Source organism: Cucumis sativus, chromosome 5 (genome assembly GCF_000004075.3).
Source record: "Cucumis sativus cultivar 9930 chromosome 5, Cucumber_9930_V3, whole genome shotgun sequence".
NCBI classification, from domain to species: Eukaryota; Viridiplantae; Streptophyta; class Magnoliopsida; order Cucurbitales; family Cucurbitaceae; genus Cucumis; species Cucumis sativus.
Genome location: NC_026659.2, coordinates 26085245 through 26102900, shown reverse-complemented (window position 1 = coordinate 26102900; position 17656 = coordinate 26085245). Strand labels below are relative to the sequence as shown.

Here is a 17656-nt window from a genome sequence, read left to right as displayed (position 1 = left end):
GTTTATTGGAATGGCTCCACAGACCAACCCAAATATGGCACAAGAAGGTCGACCCATGGGCCAATCCAATCATAAAAATAGTAATTCTTATCCAATCCAATTAATAAGATGAGTTGGATTCGATTAGGCATGTCGAACGTTGACTTTAGGCTAAATTTTGATCAAGCCTTTAGGTTTCGACTCTTTGATGAGACCAATGCATCAACACTACTTCTCCAAATTAGTACTTATGTTCTACGACAATATTTATTATGTATATAAAAAGCTATTTAGAAGTACATTTTTTTATCGTTCCTTTTAAATAATCCTTTTCATATCAAACCCAAATCACCAAACACACCATATCGTTTTAGCCTAGAGGTACAATTATATTGGGTGTGACAAAATTTTGATTATTTAATATCATGGGGCTTACACATTAAATAGTCCCCCAAATGTACAATCTCCAATTTAATGTAGGGTTTGTTTATATATCATATAAGCTGTATATAGTTCAATGTAGACTTCCTTATTAAATGTTCTAACACTCTTTTTTTTTTTCTTTATAAAGTACATCCATTTAAAGAATATGATTTGTCTAATTTCTTCGTAGCCAATTGATAATTGACACATGTACTCGTACGTGAGATCAAAGGTTGAGATCTTCATGTTTTTTTCTCTTTTTACTTTCATACCATACTAAAACGACATTTTAATTATACTACTTCTTTTAGAGGTACAATTTTTCGTATCATTCAAAAGAGTTGCATATTTATTATTTTCATGTTTTTCTTAAAGGTGTACAATTGCAATAAAAAGTAAGAAACTTCACGACTCGGGGTTAAATTACAAAAAAAAAAAAAAAAAAACTAGAAAGAACAAGGAAAGCAACGTTTAAATAGAAAAATAACGTAGGGGACTAAATCTACTAAATAGAAGCTCTAAACTACTTAGAACTAAAGAAACATATCAAGTGCACAATCTGACTAGCCACTTGAGATGGTTGTAAGGTAGTTCTATGAACACAAAGATTACAATCTTTCCAAATATGAAAGAAGAGTAACTTAAGATAAATAGTAGCCATTAGGCATGCTACTCTTCAAATCTTACTCTTTCAATCAAATTATCAATTATGTGCACTCTTACGACAACTCCATTTAAACTCAATGTTCCAACAAACTCCTATGAGAGCAAATCGTCAAGTATAACTAGACTAAAAAGACAATCAAATAATATTCATCGGCCTCAAGATTCAAACTACTATTACAAATTAAATAACACAAACACTAGGGGACATCATGACACGTCTGTCAATACGAACCCATACAATGAAAGAACCTCCAAACTAAAAGAGATTGGACCAAATCACCAACAAGTATCGAAGTATACAAACTCCCGACTAACTTCTCCATGTGTTAAAGTAGTGAAGATACTAGTTGGATGGGAGATGTGAAAATTTGATTTGTATTATTAGGTTGAATTAATTTATATTCCTAGAATTTCATACCTTCCATGCTATCAATCACATTTTCATGAAAGGTTGGCATTGTCGCATCATTAATAATATACATACACCAATAAGTTAACCAACATTGACCAAACTTTTGTGGATATCCATTCATACTTTTTCCTATCCACGTTAATACAAATTTAATGTTCTTAATTTCTAAGTTATAAATCTATATGAACCCTACAATAGGTGGAATTGTTCTTTTAATATATTTATTGTTTTTGTTTAGTTTAGATTCACAAAATAAGAATTTTAAATTTTTTAAAGGCTAACCTACGTGATCATTCGTTTAAACATATTTTAGTATATAATGTTTCATATTTTTGTACATGTATTATCAACTTTTTCCCTGAGATTACATAGTAAATTTAAATATAACTCAAACATAGCAAAGCTCTCTAAAAAAGTAGCCAATAATAGGGAAAGTGAAGTAGTAATAATTAGTTTTATGGTATAGCTAAAACAATAATAAAGGCAAAACAAAAGGGACCAAAAATGAGGTCTTCTATTTTGTGAAGAAAGAGATTATCAAATTAAATGACCTCATATGAATATTTCACCCTTTTCTAGAAATAATTATAATTAACCTTCCCATCATTTCAAATTTTCAATTTACACAATGATTTTTTTTAGACACTTTTTTTTTTCTTTTTTGTTTCTTTCAAGACTGTGACTTTTTTTTTTTCCATCCCAAAGTTGGAAGTGCCCAAATGGTGAAGCTAACCTAACAACAAACTTGAATTGAAAATTTGCAAAATATAACCAATAATATTCAGGTTTGAGATTGAGAGAGTGGAAGAGGTTAAACTTCCATTTCAAATTTAAACATAAAAAGTCAAAAGAAGAAAAGAAAACTTCCACACAAATGCATATAAAAATTCAAAAAGCTCTCCCACATTTTTTAAGAAAAGAACACTGATTTCAGTTTATGTTAGAAGTAATCAGCCTTCTTGAATATTAACTTTTCAATTAGCTACAATGAAGAGTATTTCAAAATGATTCATCTGCTCACAGCATTTACTATTTGGTAACACTTTTAGTATGATAATGACTCTGCATCAAAGGTGTTTGGAGTTTAAATTGATATATATAATTTTTGAATAAAAAATGAAAGAGTTTGGGTCAATTTGAGGGAATTTGAGAAATTGGAGAGAGAGAGAGACACCAAAAAGCAAAAGCAAAATTGATAAAGAAAAGAAAGAAACTTTGGACTTTGGAGGCGCAGTGTTCAGAGCAGAGACCAACTTTTTAACCCTTTTTTTTTCCTTTCTATTGTTTTGTTTTTGTCTTCACACTCCAAAATTTGAGCTTTTGCCCTTCACGTGACCCTTTCTTCTTTGTCATTCTTCACTCTCAACACTGACCCCATTTTCACTCTCTCTTTCTAATTTCAAACACACAATTCCTAATCGAATCTCCATTCTTTTCTTTTGTTCCTCAGATTTGGATCTCTCTTCTTCTCTTCCATGCCTTCTCCATCTCCCCTTTTTACCATTTCCGCCATTCTTCTCTTCTCCCTTCTCTTCCACGTTCACTCTTTTTGTCCACCTTTCTCTTCCCAACCTCGTTTCCCCTTTTCCTCTGTTTCCGGTCATGGCCATCCTTCTTTTCAGGTCCATTGCTCTTCTCCTCACTCTCTTATTTCCATTAATGGCCTTTCCTTTTCTCTTCTAAGTTTCAATATCTCCTCCACCACTCTCCTCCTTTCTCCTCTTCCACTTAATCTCACTCCCACTCCCAAACAATCCAATCATTCCTGTTTTTCTCTTCGTTCTTCTTCTATTCCCACCCGTTCCATTGATTTCTCTGGCTCCCCTTTTCGAATCTCAGATGGGTATTGTTCTAGACTCTCCCTTCTTCGCCCTTGTTCGCCTCCTCATCTACCCAATTGCAGTCATTGCCCTTGGGAGTGTAATCTTATCAAGAAACCGGTTAATTTGCTCCATGGATGCGGTGTTGAGCGGCAGTCTGTGTCGGAGCAAGGTTGTCAAGAGGAGGTTTTGGAGTATTTGGATAGAATTCTTAGATTGGGGTTTGAAGTTGAGTGGGACAAAGATCAGGACCCTTACTTTATTAAGTGTAATGATTGTGAAGCTAACAAAGGTGTTTGTGGGTTCAATTCTTCAGACCCAGATAGGAAATTCATTTGCTATTATACTCGAACTCGATACTCATACCCTAATAGAATCGCGATTCTGTCCTCTGTTTTTGCATTGATGTGCTTGTTATTGGTTATTGCGGTGATGTTGGCTTTTTTCAGGTCCAGATGGTTGAGATCCTTCGCCATTGAAGTTGACCCAACAGCTCAGTTCCTTAGCCGTCATCGTTCACCTAATCTTCTCCCACCTGTTTTTCCTTACGAAGAACTTGAATCCTCAACTAATCGATTCGACCCAAAGAGGAAACTGGGCGACGGTGGATTTGGGTCTGTTTATTTGGGTCAGCTCAACGATGGTCGATTAGTGGCCGTTAAGTATCTCCACAAGCATCACGCCGCCGCCACTGCCTCCTCCGGCAAGGCTTTCTTCACCAAATCGTTCTGTAACGAAATCTTGATTCTTTCTTCGATTAATCACCCAAATCTCGTTAGGTTACATGGGTATTGTAGTGATCCAAGAGGGCTTATTCTAGTTTATGATTATGTTCCAAATGGGACTCTCGCCGATCATCTCCATGGGCCTAAATGCTCGTACCGGAAAGGATCTCTCTCTTGGCAAGTAAGGATTGACATTGCTCTGCAAATCGCCATGGCTATGGAGTATTTGCATTTCTCTGTTGTACCACCGATTGTTCACAGAGACATCACGTCTTCTAATATTTTTGTGGAGAAAGATATGAGAATCAAAGTTGGGGATTTTGGGCTTTCAAGGTTGTTGGTTTTCTCTGATACGACGTCATCTTCATCTGGGTATGTCTGTACCGGTCCTCAGGGGACACCAGGCTACTTGGATCCAGATTACCACCGCTCGTTCCGGTTGACGGAGAAAAGTGATGTGTACAGCTTCGGAGTTGTGTTATTGGAGCTGATTTCTGGTTTGAAAGCGGTGGATCAGAGTCGAGAGAGAAGAGAAATGGCGTTAGCTGATCTGGTAGTGTCGAAGATCCAAATGGGTCAGCTTCATCAGGTGGTGGACTCTGTTTTGGGCGTCGACGGTGAAGTAATCGACGGCGTTGAGGCCATGGCGGAGTTGGCTTTCCGATGCGTTGCGGCTGATAAAGACGACCGCCCTGACGCGAAGGAGATTGTGGAGGAGCTCCGGCGAATACGGAACTGCACACGTGGAGGGGTCCGGTCGTCGATTTCAAATGTAAGTGCTGACGTGGGTAGAAGTTGATTGGAGGATGAGGCGATTTGTTTGGCGCCCAGTTTGCGTACGTGGGGGGTTTGACTAGTCCACAGAACAGCGACGGGACATATTTTTTGATGCTTTGCTTGTAAATGTCAAATATCCACGTGGACTCAGCTTTGCTGAATCAGCTGAGGGCACTAGAGGTGACTGTAAAATGTAAAATCTTTTTTGTTTTCTTCTTCTATTTACTCAATTTTACGTCTTCCTCTTTTTGGGTTAAACATCTCTTGATCCCCACACCTATCCATTTTGAGTCCATACAATAATGATAATGATGATGTTTAGAGGAAATTTTATACGTTTAAAACACATTGGTGTATCTATAACTTTTTCATTTGTAGCAGTTTTCGAAAATTTTTTAAGTTATTTTTAATAAAAGGGTTAAAAATACCATTTTTCTTTGAATTCAATCCATAAAAGGTTTATTTTTATTCAACTTGATTATAGAATAATAATAGTATTCATACAAGTATGGTTCGAAATTCTAAAATATTAAAAACAGAAGCTATTGTATGTAAATGGACTAAAATCGAATTATAAAGGCTAAAATGGAACCAACTTAAAAAAAGAAAATTATAAACGCCAAATTGTTGTATCATTATCAACTAAAGTTCAGCACTAAATTATTACATTAGAGAAATTACATATCCAATCCCATTCTTTTTCCTATTTATTATTCTTCAAAACCACTGGTGGTTTGACAAGGAAAGTTCTTACATAGCAGATTACAGAGGCAGTAATCTGTATTCTGTAACTACGTGGGCTACGATGTTTGTACAAAAATACACACATCTATGATACAAGATCATAAAGACTTGGGAACTTCATGGTAGGTAATTACTTGAAATGCGCTTTCTCCAAGCTCCTGGCTTTGTCTCCGGCAATGGCAGATTCGTCTGGCCTTCCAATTTTGTTGTATCCTCTCTCCTGCAGGAGTTGAAACGAACCATATTTACATTGAAAAACATGTAACTGTGATGGATAATAGCGGAACATGAGAGAAGCATTTGTACCAGAAGGTGCCACAAATATGGGACTTCTTCCCTTTTCTTGATCTGTTTCTCGATAACTTCAATAGCTATATTAAGCAACGGTAGAAGTCATGCTTTTATGAAAGCTATGATTAAGAAAAATGAAAAGTGGAACTTTCTTACCCTTTGCTGCGTGTCCTGTGTTCATCAAAATATCATACCATACTTCATTAAATACATCGAGTTGTTCGTTTGATGCACCAATCATCTAGAACATAATAAGATGATTGTATCATGGTCGTGAGCAGAATGACAATGAAAGCAGAAGGATAGAATTATATAGCGGTGTTGATATTATACCTTATAGTCATTTGCATCAAAATCCAAACCAAGTAAGTCTAATGCACGTTCGTAATCTCCTCTCCCGTACTTGTAGAGTGCTTCTGCAAGCTGGGATACACAAATAAGGCCACAAAATTGAAAAGGACTAATGAACTTGTCTTGCGGTTCTGTTCACTAAAGCAGTTGACACTTCATTCTATAGATTTGTGCTACAGTGCCAGCAAAAAATAGTTGAAAATTGAAAACGATCCTATCAAAATGGTATATCTGGTCGGAAGTTTCTCCTAAAAGAAGAGCGTGTTCTTTTCTGATGATAGTTTAGAAGAAGAAAACATGTTTGAACTTCTGAAGGTTAAATCCCTACTAGATTTGAATAACGAGTTGAGCTAGCAAACATGAACCCCTAACTGAAGGATGGTAACCTCTATATAAAGTAGTTACAATAATAGAAAGGAAAAAAAGGTGTCACAATCATACGTTACAAACAAAGAACACAACAGGTGTTATAAAAAGACCGCTTAAAGGGTACAGGAGACTAGAAAAAGGAAACAAACCAGCACTCTTCTTTGCATCTTTTCTCGTTTCTTTGCCGTCATTTTCGACAATCTATGAAAAACCAATTGATAACAGTGAACAAAGAGCCACAAAGACATACATATAAATAAATAGAAGTGCAACGAGAGAAAGTTTTATGAACCTGGACTTCAAGCTCCCAAGTAACTCGTCTGCTGCAAAAATCTCTCCAGCCTTAGCCAAAGCCCATAATGTCAATATGTCAAAGTGCCACTCTAGGTGCCAATTAGCCTGGCAATAGTGGTTACTCTTGGTTATTTAAGAATACCTAATACACTTAAGATAACTAATATGATAATCAGGAAATGAATGAGAATGAACCAGCTAGGTGATTGAATATAGGCCTTGCGCTTCTACAATCAACCATGCTTGCTCTAAACTTGACAACATAGACAGGCTTTTTAGTAGAGTATATTGGAAAGAGCCGTAAACAGGTTTTATAAAAGTATAGCTTGGAAAACCAAGCCTTATGTAATTTATCTCATCAATGAAATTTTTGTTCCCTACAATAATAATTAGAAAAAAAAAAAAAAAAACCTATGTTGTTTGGCAGGGGAAGTATGCAAGCAGAACTCCAGATGTATAAAATAATATCATCTGCTAAAAGTGAAAGAGTAGGAAAAAAGCAGATAGTTTTCAGACCAACAGTCAGAGAATTCCCGTGTCATTTTTTCACCCTTCATCATTATTATTAGTTCCTTGATTGATTGTGGGGAAGGGAAGGATCTCAACTCACTTTATCAGTTAAAACATTGGCCAAGATCTTCAGACGACCTTCACATGGATCGTATTCACCACGCACAAACAACCGCAACATCAAACCAAGGGCATTCAAGTATACCTGAAATGATGAATTTAAGACCCAAAACTATAGAATATTGGCTGCATAAAGAGAGTAATATTAAAACTAAAAGTACTTCTGGCCCGATAGCATCAGGTTTTTCCAACTCCTTCCATATATAGTTGTCATATATTTCAAGGATTTTACTCAGGGGAGAATTGGCTTCCAGGTAACAGAGAGCTACATGCCACCAATTATGTGTCACCCTGAAAATTGATAATTTCCAAACGCAGCATAAAAAACAGACAAATCCATTTGATGAAAACTCTAATCTGCAAAGCTTAATGTACATACATGAATGATACACAGTCATGCCATGAAGGCGAGCATGTCTCCATAAACTCAACTGCTTCTTTAAAATGACACCTATACTGAAGAACATGACATAACTGCAAAGATCCAAATGTTAAAACAATAACCAGGATAGAAACATTGTTAACCAATGTTGTTTACTTACATTTTATAGTCAAATGCATAAGATTAAGTGGCTTTCGAATGACACTCACCGCATGCTGTGCCCAACCATCTTTCTTGTTGATATCAAGTCCCCTTCTTGCCGCCTTTTCAGCTTCTTCCATGCAGCCAAGTTCCAACAAAGGAAAAGCAAGCATGCCATAAATGAAACCTTCTTCTTGATTTTGGGGTAAAACCTGTAAAATTCAACTCTTGACTGATGCTAAGCCACAATATATAAGGAGTGAGTAAGGAGGGAAGTTTTTTAAAGCCTAGAATTTTATCCGTTCTTAATCTATTCAATCAGTGAATGTTTGTAAGAAACTATCATTCAGATTCGTTCATTCATCACTTTATAAACTATCATTTTGGTTTGTAGTGAAGCTTTTTATGTCCTTTTGTGTTCTTATTTCTTCATTTTATCTCAAGCAGGTTTTTTTTTCCTTTGGAAAAAGGGGGAAAAAAAGTACGCATATGTTTGGTAAGTAGAAAAGCTACATTCTTAGGTAGAAAAGGCACCTGTTGAACCAAAGCCAAAGATAGATCAGCACTTCCCAAGTAAAAGCACAGCACTTGAGCCCTTTTCAACGAAGATAGATCCTTTGGAAAATTTTTAAGCAGCTGCAGAATCAAATAGAAAAAAAGGAAAACAATCAAGAAATACTCTGAGGATAGCCCATAAAAGAAAGTCAGCAAATGAATTTCCATGTGAACTGTATCATCACTGTCACTTCAAATTATCCGAATCTTTAACATGGATTTGCTATTTATATGATATGCAAGATGTTAACCTCATTCTTGTTTTAAAAGGAAAGCCTAATTTCAAGTCATTTTCCATATACAAGTTCTCAAACAGAAAAAGAGACGAGCAAACACAGCTTCTAGAAAATTCAAATGATCAGTCTTCAAATACCTCAGTGTGCAGCTCAACAGCAACATTGTCATCTCTGTCGTTGGACATCAAACAACTGATAGCATCGAAAACGGCTTTCTCATATGGGGTTGCACGATCCTTATCAAAACAATACAAGCAATTCGTAAACAAAAAGTCTCCAAAACGAACATTTTCAAATAAAAATAGAAACAAAAAACTAACCAAACCAGCCTTGGCTGTTTGGAGATGATAATGAGCTCGTGAAGGATCTGAGGATGAAAGAAAATGAGCACCCAATACATTTGCAAGCACACAGTCTTTGTCATGAACAGTAGCCTCCAGAATCACAGACCTCTTCCTCCCATAACTAAGCACCTTCACTCAATCACAGAACACCAATAACAAAAACCCCAAAACCCCATTTCAGATAATCGAAAATTAAAGAACCCCAATAGGGAAAAATCGAAAAACAAGAAGAACCTGGTCATAGAATGCATTAATGGCGGAGATGCAATCATCGGATGATGTTCTGATTCCATAACCCCATTTGGTTAATTTCACTCCATCTTCCATGGTTCTCGGTGCAGAAGGTTAAATCCCAAGTTCCCTGAAGTTTATAGGAAAAACGACAGAAATTGTCAGAAGAAGCGGATAGAAGCAGATTCTTGTTTAATACGTTAACCATTGTTACTTACGACGTGGGTCCGATCGATTGTAGCCAAAACGATGAAAGTGAAAGAAGCCCATGTCGGTCCAGATAACATATCTATAATATATTGCGTTAAACGAAGGAAAAAAAAATGTGCGACGCTGACGAGGATTGTGGTTTTGAGGAATTACATTCCATAAAGTAGAACTTGTTAATTGCTTGCTTAACTGATTTCTGAGGGACAGCCACTTCGAATTTGTGGAAGCCACATCTACGGCGGCGACGGAATCCTCTTCTCCACGCATTTTTTTTCTAAACAAACACAATTATGCGATAACTGTTTCTTCAAAACTGTTTTTAGTCTATAGATGCTTGAAGAAAAAACTTCTCTAGACTTTGGTAAAAGTAATATATCAAAATTTAAATTGTTGCCCTGTTAAGAACTGCATGAATTGAATGTTTACTTTATGAACTAAATTGTTATAAACTTAAGCTAAAATGTTGATAGATTTTGTAATTTCAATTTTGTTTCGTTTTAAAATATTAACAAATTGATAAATTTGGTTGGTTAAAAGCAAAATAAATGGATGGATGAAAATTGGAATGAAGCAAAATAATCATTTATTAGAAGCAAGAGTTGAAATGAACATTTCAAAAGTTAGAAAATGGTACTCATGCTCTACACTCAAATGATATCACCAAATTTGCAAATTTTAAAGCTTCCTTCTCCACTTAGATTTTTTTTCATCTTCGCTGTGCACGCAAGTTGTTGTCGCCTTCAATTTTTCTTTGTTGTCTACTTTGCAATCCTCTCTCTAGAAAATAGAATGTGAAGTGAAGTGAGATAGAGAGAGAAATGAGAGGAATCAAGAGGAGAAAAAAGTAGCATATTCAATGAAGAAAAAACAGAAAAAGCAGGAAGAAAAGTCGAGAGTTGAGAAGAAGAAACGAGATTCACGTTCATCAGTCCACCAAACAAGGTTTACAGGTTAAATCAATAACTTTATAGAACTCTTAAAAATTTAGAAATTACCAAAGTAAAAAATAGACATTTTGACAGTATATGTAAGGAAATGAACCAAAATCAAAATAAACGAATGTAAGAAAGAAAAGGACAAAGGAATATTGTTAGAGGAACAAAGAACCAACAAAACAAAACAGAAAGTGAAAGAAATGACATTAAAAAAATAGGATATAATTGGAAGGAAAGCAAGTTGCAAAATTTGAACACAAAACAACAAGAACAAAAAAGGTTTGTAGCTTTTGAGAACTTAACTTTACCTACTTTCCATAAAATTTCATTTTCTAGTAATCCCTTTGCTTTCTGAAGAAACAAAAAAAGAGATTGCACCAGCCGGGAATCGAACCCGGGTCTGTACCGTGGCAGGGTACTATTCTACCACTAGACCACTGGTGCTTCTTATGTTACATGCTTTGAATTTAATAATAAGATAATCACTTCGATCTTAAAATTTCCGTAAACAAGTTTTGAAAATTCAGAAATAGCAGCAAAGTAAGCTTGTTGATCATTTGTTTTTTCAAGAGTTTCCTATGGTGAAGTCATAATGTGTTAGCAGTTGAAGTTGTTAAGCTCAACATTTAAGCAGAAATAAAGTAAATCTTGTTGAAGGTTTATAACGAAAAGGAGATCGACCACTATCCAAATCTGTGGTTATGCATCTTTTGACAAAACTGTGGATGAGAACCCACCGATACATGATCGCCCCTACCCTATGAAAGAAAAAAGAAATTGCCAGCATGAACTCAATAAAATCTTGGTGCTCCGTGATAATGTGTGTAATTAATCTTCAAATCGTTTGATAAGAGATTTCTGACGCAGACAGAACTTGAAAGTTGAGCTACAGCATTGAGATAATCTTACCTGATAAACCCATTTATAGAATAAATAGGGGGGTAAATGGGATAACATAAACTGGAAGTAAAAAAGAAAGGGAAAAAAATGAATGAATTTATAAAGTAAAAGAAACTTCCTGATTAAATTTAACCCACTTATAAGTTATAATATAATATTTACAGAATTGGACTAAGCCTGCAAAACTTGGTTTCCTTCTTCATCCTTTGTTCTGAAGTCTCCAAACTAGCAAATCTGAATTGGGTAAATATCATCTCATGTTGCAGCACTGAGGCTTTTTTTGCTGCATCAACTTATCCCACAAACACATCATCTGTCTAGGAGATTGGTAATGTGCAGTTAAATAATCTTCAATGCATCCAAACTGGCAAAACCTTAGACTATGAAGAAATTTAACTGGCTTTGAACTGTTGAACTGCTCCACCCACATTCCCATGCTCACATCTTCCATCTTGAATAACTGCATTTAATGACACTATTATTAGCTCATCTCATCAAAACATCATCTTTACTTGGGGATGGGGAAAAGAAAGGAGAAAGGGAACAGTTTCGAACGTACCCTTAATTTGTGCTTTTCAAATTCAGATACAATATACTCTGCAATGTCAGATGATAGAATGTAACCTGGTCCATTTGCGTAAGCTGGGTAATCTTCTTCTGGCCATTCCTGGAATAGATTGAACCCAGTAAGTAAATGTCAATGAACCAATATAATGCTCCAAAATCAAAACAAACACCATATGTATAATGCTCCCCCCTAAAAGAGAAGCATCTGTTTGTAGAATGATGGGAAAGCGAGGCAATTGCACAGCTAACAAGCTAAAGATCCATTCTGCAGGAATTATATTTGTTGTTAAGGATAGGAAGTCCCTGGAATACCATGTATCTAAAACAAATGCACACTGGAACACATAATGAAACACAAAAAAAGGATATCATCAACATTCAAAGCCACAAGACATACTATGGTCCGCTGAGGAGGATTAAGTTTCTTAATCTATATGAAACTCAACCACGTGACAACGATTATCATATTTGAATCATCATGTTAGTAAGGAAGTGGGCGGAAAAATGATGTCACCAGATAGGTATTCTTACAGTCATACCTCATATGTCACTGCCCATTTTCCGTGACGAAGAGGTTTGTGGTGATAGTTCATATTTCCAACATAAAGGCTCCTGCCGGCTTGAACCTTGTGAGCTTCACTGAGCACTGCATCCACTCTGACAAATGTATCGTCATCGCACTTCATAATATATTTAGCAGCCACCGTGCGAGCCTGCAAGATCAACATGGAATGATATTCCCAACAACAAAGTGTCCAACTCACAGGGTTTGTGATTTTTTTTTCTCACAACTCACCCCATATTCACAGATTGCAATTGTCTTCAGTACAACAAGGTCATAGTTATCCATGTATGGAACAATGACGATATCCCCAAAATACTCTGCTTCTTTCTTTAACTCAGTATTTACTTCCTTTCTTCCGTGCTATCAGAAAATAACATATAAGTTATCATCAGTACCATGATATAAATTATGGAATGTATCTGAGAAACACACCATCCCTTACCATTGCCACAAAAAATCGAGCTACAGCTAGTGAAGATCTGATTAACCTATGCTGCATCCAAGACTTCCTAACTGCCATTCGTTCTGCAAAATGATTGCCAGCAGAAAGGATGCCAATGAAAAGCTCCACATTTGATTTGGGAATTGGAGGGGCTTTCCACTGTGTCAACATCTCCATATGCTTCTGTGGTGCAAAGCTAGGATGTGCAGTGGGTAAGGAAGCAGCAAATAAAGAGTGCACGTCAATATCGCCATTTACAGATAACCCAGTGGCATCCTCTAGAACAAACCCCTGCCATCATCACAATACTGTAAAACACCTCCGCAGAGTACCAACCAAATTTGAAATATGTATATAGTGTACTTACAGTGCGATATGGAAAAGAAGTGACATGCCTTCCATCAACATTGATATGGTAACCTTCCAGCCCAGCACTCACAGTTAGAACAAATAGTCTGCCCTCAACAAAAGGATATGGCCAATCGATCATCACCTTCTTGGTTCGTCCTATTAACCTATTTAACCACCATATTACCTTCGATTCTTCAGAACGGCTATCATCATCACGAATCCACTTCTCACATTTTACCTGCCCGTCAACTTCATAACATCCCAACAGTAAGTTAAGTAACGACTCACTTGGAGAAATCTTTAAGAAAGAATGAAATGCACAGAAAAATCTACATCCTTGAAATATGAGGTTCAAATTCTTGATAACAATAAATTAGTATAACAAGTTTTCATATCACATTACCCAAAATCGAAATAAGAAAAGGGAAAATTTGCTAGTAAAGGATTCAGTGCATCATATCAACCATCTTGCTGTGCATTTCAAAACAGAATTCTTATCAAAGTACAAAGAAAATAAAGCATTTTCAAACACCATGAAACACAACTTACCCGTTTCTTCATCTGCCCTGGATTTCCATCCCTCACATCTCAGAGCAGTGCCCCATTGCATCCTATAACAAGTGTTCTGTTCAATTACAGGCTTACCACTCCAATCTCCCTTCAACCTTGGATTGAAATGAAGTATTCTCGGTGGGTCTTCACCATCCACAGTCTTCAGGCCTTGCAACTCCATCATAAACTGTGATACCAATACTGAATCATCCCCTTCCTTCAAGATTGAAATCTTGGGATCCTCTTCCGAGTGAGCCCAATGAGGAGTCCCCACCACAGTAATATGCGACCAAAGCGTCAAGCCACAGGGAAGCTCCATAATCCGACCCTGTGCCTGAAATTCGGATCCAGAAAGCGTAATCGAATGTGGACACGACTCGGACTGATTCTCCATCTTCGCTTTAGGTTTAAGCTCAATCTTCCCTGACTCCAACTCCTCCCATAGCTTCTTCCCCACTACCCAAGCATGTTTAGCCGCTTTTTGAAGCTCGGAGAACTCTCCCTTAGTAGCATTACGATCAAACGTGCTTTCATCAAACACTAAACCCGAAACTTTCCTGAACTCACGCATTCGTCTCTCCGGTGTCCGATGCGGCGAGCCATGAGAAATCCGAAAGGGATCATCAGAAGGCCTACGAGGGGCACCTTTATCCGTCATTTCTTCTTCACTTTCAAGCAAAAACGGCCTCGGTAAAGCATCGCTTGTGAAACCAAACGTTCCATCACCAGACACCGACCCATATCCGGTTCGATACACCAACGGGATTTCAAAACTCATGAAAAGTAGATACAAAAACACCAAACCCATCAAAATTTGCAGCAACCTGATTCGATTTATCGATACCATTACATCAAATTTCCCCCGTTTCATCCTTCACCTCCTCCCCCAAAAGAAAAGAAAAGGAAACAAAAAAAGAAGTAAGAAATGAGTTGTAAAGAACAAGAAAATGTGGGGGATTTTTTAAGCAAACAGACTTCTGTTTTTACTCTTTTCCCTCAAACTTTAACTCCCACCACTTTCAACAAATCCAAGATTTCCTTTCAACCCTAACCCTAATTCCATCCCCAAGTAAAATGGAAATGAATTCAAGCTCTGGAAAGCTGAGCTCGAAAACAACACCACCACCCCGTTGGAAAAATTCCCTTTCCCGTAATATTATTCCTGTGATTAGAACAACAACAATAATTAAATATATATTACATTATTAGAAACAGAAAAAAATGGGATTGAGAAAGAATTGAAAGATGAAAACGACAGCGTGTTGTGCTATACAGTTTCACATGGCATCATTTTCGCACGCTTTGCATTATCACTGTCACAAACACATGTTGTTAATCAAATTTCATTGTTATTACCTCTTCTAATTAATTATCATCCTATCAATTAATTCATTTATATTCCTTTTACATATATACATAAAGTTCATTCTAATTAAAGGGAAAAAGGCAAGTGGTGGTGGGGAAGCACACCTCATCCCACCACTGTTCCATGGTGCGCCTCTTTGGACGTGCTTCCTGTGTGCCCCTTTTCAAAAACACATATTATTATATTCTTTTCAATTCGTCAATTTTCTAAAGGTTTAGTTTCAATTATATACAAAAAACATAAGAATATCAATTTTATCCATCATACACTTCTTTATATCAGCATCAAGATGATACACGTTTATAAACTTCTATCCAAATTATAAGAAATGTAAATATATATATATATATAATTTATAAGTTGTTTGACCCCTTTTTCTATTTTTAAACTGTTAAGTTCGTTTTCTATATGGATAGATCGATAGATAAATTAGATATAAATTATACTACACTCTATTTCATACGTTAATAAAAATTACATCAATTTTTTATAAAACAAAAGTTATGTTAGAAATTATAGTGTTACAAGTTTAAAATTACAATGAATTAAACGTTACCTAACAAAATTTAATTACTACATACATTGTTACAAACTAAAGTCAAATAAGATTAAATTATCGGTTTCATGAAAATTTAAGGAGAGTATAATTTTCAAAACATTTTTTATGCTTTTTTAAATAGAGACGTTTCAAATTTTAAATCATATTAAATAACATCTTATATAAATTAATGTACAAATTAAAAATTAAACAAGCTTACCTCAAAACGGTATTTTAAAAAGAAAATGGTTTAAGTTAAAACACAATTATGAAATTGAGGCGATATTTTTCTTTATAACTTAATGAACTGTAGTGTTAAAAAATGTTTCTGTAATGTAAGAAACAGAAACAAAAGTAGCATATTTGATTATGGATTTAATAATCTGATTAATTTGGTGATAGTATTTTTGAAAAGTGATTTTAAGAGAAAGCTTGGTGGTTAAGAATTTAAAGTTGGGGAGGGTGGTGAGGAGAGGGATTTAGGGGATAGGTGTAAGAATTGAAAGACATTTGAAGACGTCAGAAATCTGACAGGTTTACATAAAGGAAGATAGGATTTAAAAGGAAGGGCTTTGATGGATGACACGTGTCCACAATGCATGCATAATTTTGAAAGAAATTCAAAAGGCTTTATCGGTTGCATAAATTGTGGCTTCTGGGTGCCTCCTGTCCATGTGAACCTCAAGAAGAAATATGGATTTGGTCAAAACTCAAGTGATCCAATCGTCATCATACTCATACATACATACATACATTCTCCCTTATTTTAGATCTATGAAAATATATTACATTACATACATTTCGGTTTTCTATTTTATTGTTATTATCATTCATTCATTTTTGTGTTTAATTTGTAGTTTGATTAACTATAAGATTAAGCTGAAAATAAAGTGTAATTGTTTTTAAACAATTTAGGCTTTAACAATCAAATTGCTTTGTCTTTTAGTAGTTTTGTTATAAAACGTAAATAATTTGTTAAGTTTTGTTTATTTAAAAAAATTATTTGAATTGCTATTAAAAACGAACAATATTTATTTTACAACATAGACCAAAATATATTATTATGTACATCGTGATATAGATAGACACAGATATTTGGTCTATCGCGATCCGTCTGTTTTATAAATGTTTGGGTTCATTTGTTAGATTTTAGTACCTCTAAAATTAATTAATACAGTATAATTGTAAGTTATGTTGATAGAATGAATATTTAAAAATGTAGCATAATGAACCAAAATTTAGTAAAAAATTTAGATATATCACTAACATATATCAATATAAATGTATCAATATTTATCGATGTATTATTCATAGATTATAAATTTTGCAAACATTTTCGGCGGTTTTATCATCTATAATAATTTTATTTACGTCAAATATGAAAGTAAACGTTTTCAAGGAAAAAATATAAAATATCAAATACCAAAATTCAATATATGTAATATTGTGAATTATATGGTTTGTATTTCCACCCTTAAAATATTTTCTTTTTCTAACTCTTTCTTTAAATATAAATTTAATTGCCTATAACCATTTTACTTAAATTTCCATAACAACCTTTTTGTTTTTTAAAAAAGGAAAATAACTTTTAATTTTATATCATTTATTAGCTTTACAGCTTCCATTTTTATATCTAAATTAATATTAAACTTTCTATAATTTCGTAGCCATTTTAACTATTAATCGCATATTCCTTGAACTTAATTTTTATTAACTTATTTAGGGAAATTTCGAATTTAGTCATTAAAATAATTTAAAATCCTAAATCCTAAAATATCAAACATTTTCAAACCCTAAACCCTAAAATGATAAATATAACAAAATACAATCTGCCTTTCCTAACTCTAATACATAATTAAG

At 35.0% G+C, this 17656-nt stretch overlaps 3 protein-coding genes and 1 non-coding gene across 4 annotated transcripts; 1 reads left to right on the top strand and 3 right to left on the bottom strand.

Annotated features, from left to right (window-relative positions):
• Nucleotides 1–2769: 2769 nt before the first annotated feature.
• LOC101206111 (LEAF RUST 10 DISEASE-RESISTANCE LOCUS RECEPTOR-LIKE PROTEIN KINASE-like 1.5) lies at nt 2770–5146 on the top strand. Its single transcript, XM_004135159.3, has one exon. It carries the CDS (start codon nt 2956–2958, stop codon nt 4822–4824), a length of 1869 nt encoding a protein of 622 aa, XP_004135207.1. The 5' UTR covers nt 2770–2955; the 3' UTR covers nt 4825–5146.
• Nucleotides 5147–5398: 252 nt separating this feature from the next.
• LOC101206348 (tetratricopeptide repeat protein 38) lies at nt 5399–9947 on the bottom strand. Its single transcript, XM_004135160.3, has 16 exons — nt 9734–9947; nt 9589–9659; nt 9374–9500; nt 9116–9268; nt 8933–9031; nt 8539–8640; nt 8073–8216; nt 7861–7955; nt 7643–7772; nt 7462–7566; nt 6850–6956; nt 6707–6758; nt 6171–6260; nt 5994–6078; nt 5853–5917; nt 5399–5766 (listed from the first exon to the last, which is right to left on the bottom strand). Exons 3-16 carry the CDS (start codon nt 9464–9466, stop codon nt 5677–5679), a joined length of 1410 nt encoding a protein of 469 aa, XP_004135208.1. The 5' UTR covers nt 9467–9500; nt 9589–9659; nt 9734–9947; the 3' UTR covers nt 5399–5676.
• A 941-nt stretch (nt 9948–10888) lies between these two features.
• On the bottom strand, nt 10889–10959 carry TRNAG-GCC. The gene has a single exon. It is a non-coding gene; the product is annotated as a tRNA-Gly (tRNA).
• Nucleotides 10960–11409: 450 nt separating this feature from the next.
• On the bottom strand, nt 11410–15064 carry LOC101206587 (hydroxyproline O-galactosyltransferase GALT6). Its single transcript, XM_004135161.3, has 7 exons — nt 13890–15064; nt 13357–13589; nt 12990–13280; nt 12779–12907; nt 12522–12695; nt 11975–12082; nt 11410–11875 (listed from the first exon to the last, which is right to left on the bottom strand). Exons 1-7 carry the CDS (start codon nt 14761–14763, stop codon nt 11666–11668), a joined length of 2019 nt encoding a protein of 672 aa, XP_004135209.1. The 5' UTR covers nt 14764–15064; the 3' UTR covers nt 11410–11665.
• Nucleotides 15065–17656: the final 2592 nt, after the last annotated feature.